The 10,297-nt window shown below is 33.8% G+C and overlaps 1 protein-coding gene across 1 annotated transcript; it reads left to right on the top strand.

Annotated features, from left to right (window-relative positions):
* Positions 1 to 632: 632 nt before the first annotated feature.
* LOC106129231 (uncharacterized) lies at positions 633 to 9,119 on the top strand. Its single transcript, XM_060949301.1, has 4 exons — positions 633 to 814; positions 1,748 to 8,134; positions 8,594 to 8,704; positions 8,982 to 9,119. The coding sequence occupies exon 2, from the start codon at positions 6,908 to 6,910 to the stop codon at positions 7,511 to 7,513; it is 606 nt and encodes a 201-aa protein (XP_060805284.1). The 5' UTR covers positions 633 to 814; positions 1,748 to 6,907; the 3' UTR covers positions 7,514 to 8,134; positions 8,594 to 8,704; positions 8,982 to 9,119.
* Positions 9,120 to 10,297: the final 1,178 nt, after the last annotated feature.

Genomic DNA, 10,297 nt, shown 5'->3' with positions numbered 1-10,297 from the left:
TTAAGCATGTTTAGAAAATAAAAAAAAAAGAAACAAAATGCGGCAAAAAGAAATTGTGCCCAATATATACATTTATATAAAAAAAACAAGTGGAGAAAAAAAAAATAAAACATTATGAAAAAAAATACATAAAACACTAATCAATAAAGAAAAAAATAACGAAAAAAAAGACGACAATAAAAATTAAAACGAACTAATAAACACGATGAAAACAATATGTAACACAAATCTGAAGTAAGAAGACATCGGAAGCAAGAAGACGAAGTAAGAAGACATCGGAAGCAAGAAGACGAAGAAAGAAGACATCGGAAGCAAGAAGACGAAGAAAGAAAACATCGGAAGCAAGAAGACGAAGAAAGAAGACATCGGAAGCAAGAAGATGAAGAAAGAAGACATCGGAAGCAAGAAGACTAAGAAAGAAGACAACAAGAAGAACAAAAAAGAGCAAGAAGATGTCAAATTAAGGCTAAGAATACAAAGAATAAGACGATAAAAGAATACCAAGCATTCCAAAAATAGACCAAGAAGATGAAGAATGGAGACCAAGAAGATGTAAAGAGTGTCGTCCTCCTGCCCCTTCCCGTGACTGTGTGTGTGTCACCTTTTCTTTCCAGGTATGTTGAGTTTAATTGAAATCATTACTTCTTTTTCTGTTAAAACCTACTATTATGGTACGAAAGCCATGATATTAACTATTTGTTTGCAGGTGCTCTACTAAACCAAGTTCTCGCTGTCTTCTGCTCCTGCTGAATGTCAGGTATTCCTCGAGCATCGCTTCAGTCCAGTTTCATAGTACACCATCTACCACTATCAGGTGACATTGTGTTCCTTGTTTTAAGTTTTGACCCGTGTCCATTCACTTATTATTGCTTATGGCAATATAAGTAAATATACCACGATTTTGCAGGAAATCTACATTATGTCAACCCAATACCCTTATGCCGAAAAGATGACATCAGGTTAAGCTTCCTTGAATCTTTCTTGACTTCACATGACATGACAACAGCAAATGGGTGTATTTTCGGAGTAATTTCAAATATTTATCCAAGACTTCAGTGAACTGCTAACTCGATGCGACACTTATCAAGTTTACTGAACCCACTTCAAACATCACGATTTCAAGTTGACATATTCCAAGCCAACATTACTTTTTCCCCTGAGAAGACTCTGGCAAGGGTCCCGTTACTCGTATAAGGTATACGTCTACAGTTACTTTACAATTACATAGTCTTTTTACTATTATATCGCATCCTTCAAACGTACGTATTTCGTTGCAGGTAAAAATGTTGGAGATAAATGTAAATTGCGTAAAGTCTATTCTGGCTACAATTTGTGAGGTTTTAATCACAATTTTTGAGCCTTCAATCTGAACCAGCTTGAACGATTTCTTCATAACCGCATTTTTGTGAGTTATTCTAAATATAATTACAGCAAGTTATGGAGTATTTATTCATACTGTGCTTGTACTGTAAAGTTTTAAGGTTGACTAGGATGAATATCTAAACTCAGTTCTACTTACTGTATCGTTTCTGCCTAAAAACCTTCTTACTAAAGCCTGTGACCTAAAATAAGCTTTGAATTTTTGTATTTTGTGTCTGATGACCAAGCTTACACTCACAAAATCAAGTACAAACCGGAATGATTGGTACATGAGAGCTAAGTCTAGTATAATTTACTGTGTATCATTAGCGACCTTAACAAAATTCTGTTAAAACAACCGAAGTAAGTTAAGAATATTTTGTTTCAGATTTATCTGATGTACGAACTAACCAATTAGTAATCCTCTTTATTTAATCAGCATGTGGTATGTTACATTAACCATTGAAATATGCAAGTTTAGCTGCCTGTCATATCGGATGAGTAGCCTAAATACACCAAATCTTAATAAAACATTGTTATGTACATATGACACGTCTGAAGAAAGCTAGTTTAGATCGCTGCTGCTGTTTTAGTATCTATTGAGCAAGCTTGAGCACGAATTTTCTGTTTAGACAAACAGATTGGTATGTGATATTACAATAACAACTGAATAAAGGCTTTTAGAATACTTCGTTTCGTTTCTAATGAGCAGCTCTTACATATGAGTCAGTTTGAAACATCATACATGTGGCATGCCTGAAATAAGTCTGTTTTTAACATCTGTTCAACAAGCTTGAACACGCATTTCCTGTATAGACTACCAATATGGTACGTGGTGTGGATATGCAGTTTAGAATACTTTGTTTGTAATAAGCAGCTTAAACACACAGAATTTGTTTAAGACATCGTACTTGTAGCGTCTGTTGAGCAACCTTGAGCACGCATTTCCCGTTTAGACAGCAAGTATGGATATTACATTAATAACTCGAAGCAAGGCAGTTTAGAATACTTTGTTTGTAATGAGCAGCCTAAATACACAGGATCAGTTTAAAACGTTGTACGTGTAGCATCTATTAAACAAGCTTGAGCACGCATTTTCTGTTCTCAGTATGATATGCGAGTTAATACTGAAGTAAGGCAGTTTAGAATACTTGTTTCTGATTATCGAGCTTAAACAACCTACATGAGGTATGAGGATACTAGATATTCTACTGTTGAACCAACCTGACCCATTACTTAGATCATGCTTGGATATATTAAAACAAAAGAAATCTACATATAGAAAAGTTGTTTCACGTTCGCTGAAAGTCTACAACTTTAGAGTCTACTTAAGACCTAATTGTAATGGGGAATCAACAAATGACGGCAAAACGTTTAAAGAGTAAAAATATTAAGGAGAAGAATTATGAAAATCGCCTCGAAAACTTGGTTTGTAAGAATTTAAGCATTTGAATACTGTAATTATATAACACCGCTTTAAAATATCAAGAAACGTAATAAACAGGAGAAATTCTAATAAGATGAATATATTAAAGTAACATATTACGTACTTTTGTTATAGAACAAGTTTCAGATAAGCGACTATAAACTTATATGCACGTGTAATAATGGGAGAACTGAAATCTCCGAAAAATGTTATATACAAAAACATTGACATATAAGGAATAGAATTAAAGGTCAAATAAGCGATGTGATAAAATTGAGGAGAACAAACATTGCATGGATCAATATTTCTGACTTGAAAAGTATCTTGCATAGTTGCATAAGAAGCAGTTCTTAACGAGTCAGTGGCAAATTGTTAGTTTACCTAACAATCTGCGACTGATTTTATTTTCAGATTCTTCATATTGATACTGAGTAAAAAGGTAGAAAGAACCACTTTAGAAAAATTGCTACCCTTGAATACCACAAACGTGTGGCTTAGCATTCACTACGTTACCGCTGAAAATTGTAAAAATAATTGCATAATTATAAAATATTTTTTTTTTGCTAGAACCGAAATACAAAAATAGTATGGCTATAATAAAGAAAACATAAATTAACTGTTGTATCGGAAACCTGCAAAATAAAAAGGTAATTTATATTTGAAATTACTCTCTTGGTCTGCAACTGCGGATAAATAAACAAATGTTTTAGAATATGCACAGCACAAGCATGCTACATCATTGCTTCATAATGTTGAAATATATCTACCTACTTATCTAACTGCATACACTGTAGGCTTTCTACTTTATTTTGGTGTAACCAATCATTTTTATTTTGGTTTTCGTTGTTCTTTGTTTACACTTATTCATTATCAATTCTGTGTTAGATTATATTGTGCTCGTTTTAGCATTACGTAATACCTTTTTAATGTCTTAAAATTTGTTTGTCGTGCGAATATTTTTTTAACAGATCGCCAGTGACGGTTTGGTAATTTATTTCGATACAATTTTTATTTTTTATTTTTTTGTGTTTTTATTCAGTCTTTATTACAGTGACCTATGTACTGATATCAAAGCAGGTATTTGCCTAAATGTTAGAGCTATCAATAATTAATCAATTCTTTCAGAAACCTCTTAAGGTAATGCTTTTATTATAATTTGTTTTCGTTGATTTTGTTATTATTTATATATTATTTTCAGAAAACCAACATAAAGGTAATTTTGTGTTAAATAAATCTGTGATCAAATAATGATTATAAACTTTTGTCTAGATATGCATTTGTAGAAGTAAATTTCGAGACAATTTTAACTAAAGGAAAATATGTACTGATGTATATATATATCTGCAAAAAATATAACATGTAAAGGTATATTATGTACATATCTACAATAAATATATATGACAGTAAAGTTCAAAGTCTAGATTCAAAAATCATTAAAAAAGCGGTAAGTTTGCTTATGACTACTTTGCAGGTTATATAATCGTGGAATTGACTAAACAATACAGAAATATGTTTACACATATTATTGTCCCTTATCGCGCTATCGCTATCGCTACGAAATAAAGGCTAGATGCAAAATCATTTAGAAAGCAGTTCGCTTATCACAGTTTACAAGTTACAATACAGAATCATAACTAAAAAAGAACATAATATCCTAAAATTACGGAAAAGAAATAGATCAAAAATCATGAACGGGGTAAGTTTGCTAACGACTAGTTTACAGGTTGTAATCATGGAATTTGACTATACAGAAGACAAATCATAATGACGCTGTTGCTAAGTTATAAATGCTGATCGAACGAAAAACATGATGATCATTCAAAATACTAATGAAAATTTTCTTATATTTGTAATATAAAACAAGGAAAATGCAAATGCAAATGAAGGCTGAAAGTTAGGGTAAGCAATAAAAAAAATTATTTTCCCAGGAGCAACAAATACGTAAGGGTTAAGAAAAACCTATGATATATATGTATATAATTACCTAAAATAAATGAAAAGGTTAAATGTAATAAAGGACATTTACAAGAACATTAATTAATTATAAGCAAGAAAATTACGACCAAATTATGAAATTATCGTAACAAAAGCACTTGATAGCGGTGAGTTTCTAACAAAGTTCCTTCACAGGTACCTTACATTTGCCTAGTTTCAGATTAGATATATGAAGCAGGTACAGCAAATAAATAAAATCGGAACTTTTAGCGAAATAGCTTTGCGCCAAACAAAAATAACTCATTTGTTGGAAGTAGTTCCAGATAAAGACATTTTCTTACCAAGAATAATAATTTTTATCGTGAACTTCAAGAATATCATCTAAATCACAATATTATAACGCAACTTATAACATGCAACATGCGACATCGTGCAACATGCAACTGTCAATTTTTTATTTATTTTAGGATCAAGTTATCATTTATAACCAATATTATCTGCATTGAAAAACAAAAAAGCTTAAAAACGCCAAGCTGTTTTGAAGAAAATATTTGACTGATAGAATATTTCAACAAATATACCTAATAAAAAAGCTCTCGGTAATTTTGAAATTTGCAGGTCAAAGGAAACATGTACTGAAAAATTTATTACTGATAATTAAATTATCATTTAAGGAATATTATTAATGTATAATTAAATATTAGTATTAATGTAAAGGATAATATAGTTAGTATAATGTTGCTAGTAGGTATGATAAAATAATTTTTCTACAGGAGTTCCTTCTTTATGTTTAAATTTCAGGATGTGATGCAGTATAATTAAAATTGTTTAAACATAAGATCTAAAAAACCTGTCAACAGGTTTACCAGTCCAATTCTTTTATGTTTTATGTTTAACTAATGTAGAAATAGGAGAACGTGAATACCTAAGAATTAGGTATATAAAAAATAAAAGAAAAAATATGCGGCAAAAAAAAATTGTGCCCTATATATATACCTAAAAAAATAATAATACATACCTATCTAAAAAAAAACAAATTCTACTTACAAAAAAATATGTTGAAATACTATAAAAAAAATATACGTATAGAAGTAAATAAAAAAGATGGAAAAAAAGTGATCCAAAAAAATTGTACCATATGATGTAAAAAAAAAACAAATTATAAGATAACCACGATGAGAACTATATGTATGATGTGAGAGGTGTGGAATGAAGAGAGAAGACCGAGAAGCGAGAAGATGAAGAGAGAAGATAGAGAAGATGAAGACGGAAGACCGAGATGAAGACGGAAGACCGAGATGAAGACGGAAGACCGAGAAGATGAAGAGGGAAGACCGAGAAGATGAAGAGGGAAGACCGAGAAGATGAAGAGGGAAGACCGAGAAGATGAAGAGGAAAGACCGAGAAGATGAAGAGGGAAGACCGAGAAGATGAAGAGGGAAGGCCGAGAAGATGAAGAGGGAAGACCGAGAAGATGAAGAGGAAAGACCGAGAAGATGAAGAGGGAAGACCGAGAAGATGAAGAGGGAAGACCGAGAAGATGAAGAGGGAAGACCGAGAAGATGAAGAGGGAAGACCGAGAAGATGAAGAGGGAAGACCGAGAAGATGAAGAGGGAAGACCGAGAAGATGAAGAGGGAAGACCGAGAAGATGAAGAGGGAAGACCGAGAAGATGAAGAGGGAAGACCGAGAAGATGAAGAGGGAAGACCGAGAAGATGAAGAGGGAAGACCGAGAAGATGAAGAGGGAAGACCGAGAAGATGAAGAGAGAAGACCAAGATGAAGACAGAAGATTAAAAAAGAAGACGAAGAAAGAAGATGAAGAAAGAAGATGAAGAAAGAAGATGAAGAAAGAAGATGAAGCAAGAAGATGAAGAAAGAAGATGAAGCAAGAAGATGAAGCAAGAAGATGAAGCAAGAAGATGAAGCAAGAAGATGAAGCAAGAAGATGAAGCAAGAAGATGAATCAAGAAGATGAAGAGGGAAGACCGAGAAGATGAAGAGGGAAGACCGAGAAGGTGAAGAGAGAAGATGAAGAGGGAAGACCGAGAAGGAAGATGAGATGAAGAGGGAAGACCGAGAAGGAAGATGAGATGAAGAGGGAAGACCGAGAAGGAAGATGAGATGAAGAGGGAAGACCGAGAAGGTGCGGAGAGAAGACCGAGAAGGTGAAGAGAGAAGATAAAGATGAAGAAAGAAGATAAAGAAGAAAGAAGACGAAGAAAGAAGACGAAGAAAGAAGACGAAGAAAGAAGACGAAAGAAGACGAAGAAAGAAGACGAAAGAAGACGAAGAAAGAAGACGAAAGAAGACGAAGAAAGAAGACGAAAGAAGACGAAGCAAGAAGACGAAGCAAGAAGACGAAGCAAGAAGACGAAGCAAGAAGACGAAGCAAGAAGACGAAGCAAGAAGACGAAGCAAGAAGACGAAGCAAGAAGACGAAGCAAGAAGACGAAGCAAGAAGACGAAGCAAGAAGACGAAGCAAGAAGACGAAGCAAGAAGACGAAGCAAGAAGACGAAGCAAGAAGACGAAGCAAGAAGACGAAGCAAGAAGACGAAGCAAGAAGACGAAGCAAGAAGACGAAGCAAGAAGACGAAGCAAGAAGACGAAGCAAGAAGACGAAGCAAGAAGACGAAGCAAGAAGACGAAGCAAGAAGACGAAGCAAGAAGACGAAGCAAGAAGACGAAGCAAGAAGACGAAGCAAGAAGACGAAGCAAGAAGACGAAGCAAGAAGACGAATCAAGAAGACGAAGCAAGAAGACGAAGCAAGAAGATGAATCAAGAAGATGAATCAAGAAGATGAAGAGGGAAGACCGAGAAGGTGCAGAGAGAAGACCGATGACCGTAAAGGTAAAGCGGGTAAATAAAGAAGATGAAGAGAGAAGATGAAGAGGGAAGATCAAGAAGATTTGAAATGAAGACCTGCGAGATGAACAAAGAAGATGAACAATGGCGACCAAAAAGATATAGAGAAGTGACATAGAAGTGAAGAATAAAGAATAGAACATGAAAAGAAGACCGAGAAGATGAAGAGAGAAGACAGAGAAGAAAATGAAGATCATGAAGAAGATGAAGAAGAGAGAAGACCTAGGAGGGAAGAAAGAAGGTCAAGAACGAAGTATATCTAAAGGATCAAAGCCAAACAAATAAAAAACATAAAAAATATGCCAAATGAATCAAGAAAACAAAGTTTTACAAAGTTCCAATATAAGAAAGAATACACTGCGGAGGCAAAACTGCAAAAAATGAAGATATCTAAAGCAACGAAGATATCTAAAGCAACAAGATGTCAGAACTCACGAACTAGGAGTGAAAGGTTTGCCAAGAAAGTTAAAATAAAGAGGAAAAATTGAGTCTTCAAGTTCAAGCCAAATATTGAGAGTGTACGGGATAAAGACCAATAATTTTTAGGTAAGTACATTGCACTACCAACTTAAACCTGTTAAATATTTATACTAAACAAGCGACCAGCCGTAGATTCGCAAAAGTAGCATTTATAGATATAAATCTACATCAAAAAATACTCCTTTCAACATTTCAAACAGGACAGAATCCGTCCACTACTTTCCGAGATTTATTTAGATACAGTATATGGGATCTTTATAAAATATATGTAGCGATGATGAAGTTAAATGATTTATTTTATGGGATATTATAATAAATCTTCCAAATATTTTTTTAAAATAAAAACTTTTCCGAAGCATTTATTACTCCTGAAGGTTTTGTCTTTCTCTATTCCAAATAGCAAAGATGGTCCAGTAGTTTATGATAGATTAATAAAAATCTTTTCTTTTTAATTTTAATATGGATAGTTCACGAATACCTATTCAGAAATACCTAGTCTTATGATTGTTATTCATTTCATTTCAGGCTGTATTAGTCAGACGAAGGAATCCTGAAAATTCACTGAAAAAGAGTTGGAGGATAATATTAAAAGAAATGAAAAATGAAGACAATCTTGAAACTGGCCAGGCATAAAAGGTATAATAAGTACTACATAGGTAAACCTACATAGCACCTATCTAACATCAAACTTTTATGAACGACTCTGCTTATCTACTTTATAATAATCCCAATGTGTTCAGAATTAACATGACTCTTTTGCCTGGGTCTTCACTTCCGTGGCAATTTCATAATAGCCGCAATAACTGTTACTCCTGAAAGCTAGTTACCTCTGCAAAATTTATCAAATTAATTTTAGTTGTTTTTTAAGTTCATAACTGGGTATACAAATTAACCATAACTTCTCTTTTTACAGGTAATCTTCAAATGAGAAATAACTACAGAAGACAAAAATGAGAACCCAGAATATCGACAAAGTGATAATGTTTTAATCAAAGAATATGTATAGTACCTACACTTTCTATAATGAAATAAAGTTCCATGTATATAAATACTTAGTGTAATTTATTTTATTTCCTTTTCTCTAAATAAGATCTGCGTATACTGAGTATGACTTGCTTAAAATGTATTAGGTATGTGGGTATTTTTTGGAAAAAGAAGCCTGTCTTTCGTTAAAAATACTTTCTTCTAAATCAGCCCACCAGACTGTCGTACCTAGCCGTGAAAGCATTACACGGAAATTATCGGGGAAAAAAAGCCTAACCCAATGCTCCCTGAAGCAGAACCACTTTTGATTTACAAACATACACGGAATTCACTACAGGCTTCGTAGGTAGGTACAGGCTACCTACAAATAGCACACGGGCGCCCTCGCTCCGTATTCTAATAAATTTGTGGGAGAAGCATATATATATATGTCACCAACAAAAAAAATTTTTGTCTGTACATAATATATTGAAAACCTTTAATTTTGGAAAATTGTTAACAACATCACGTATGAGTTCCCGCCAAAAAGTTCCATTCCGTTAATTTGCGATTCTTTGTTCTCAAGATGATGTAGGAAGCGGAGAGTTTCAGAAATTCCCACGGGAAAGAGGAAATTGGTAATTTCGGGCAAAAGCTATGGTATATAGCGCACCTAGTGCCATTTTTAGGTGTGGTACTGAGTAGGGGGTGGGTACTTTTTATCCCGGGAAAAGGAACTCTTCCAGTAGAGTTACCAATAAACAATACGTGCCTTGGAGAAACCGCGGTTACAACTAAACAGTGTTGCCAGTATGATTTCCCAAAAAAGGACTGTTGACTTTCTGAAAAAGTACGGTTTTCAACTTCAAGGTACGGTTGGGTCGGGATTCTGCAAAAACTAGATTTTTTCCTTCGAGTTGGCTGTCTGCGACCATAGGTTAGAAAAAAGCGATATAATATAATTGATTTACAAATGAATTTGTTCGATATTGGCAATCGGAATTTTCTAAATTCGGTTGTTAATTCACAAGATGGCAACCCCAACAAAACATTAAAAAAACAGGATTTTTAGCATCAAACTTATCTGTTTCATTTTGACGCTAGTGGTGATTATTAATTTTATATGTCGACCAGAAATATAGCAGACTTTGCCACACTGCGGATAAAAAAAGCAACAAAAAAAAAAAAAACTGGCAACAAGGCTAAAAAAAAATGTTACCATCACCCGACAATATTCAGTAATCAGTGTTGCTCTATGGTCTTGCT

This window comes from Amyelois transitella, chromosome 18 (genome assembly GCF_032362555.1).
Source record: "Amyelois transitella isolate CPQ chromosome 18, ilAmyTran1.1, whole genome shotgun sequence".
NCBI classification, from domain to species: Eukaryota; Metazoa; Arthropoda; class Insecta; order Lepidoptera; family Pyralidae; genus Amyelois; species Amyelois transitella.
Note: the sequence above shows the minus strand (reverse complement) of the source record. Positions and strands in the feature narration are given on the sequence as shown.

Excerpts from the sequence above, each read along its gene's own strand:
- LOC106129231 (XM_060949301.1), top strand. The coding sequence starts at position 6,908 with ATGAAGAAAGAAGATAAAGAAGAAAGAAGACGAAGAAAGAAGACGAAG.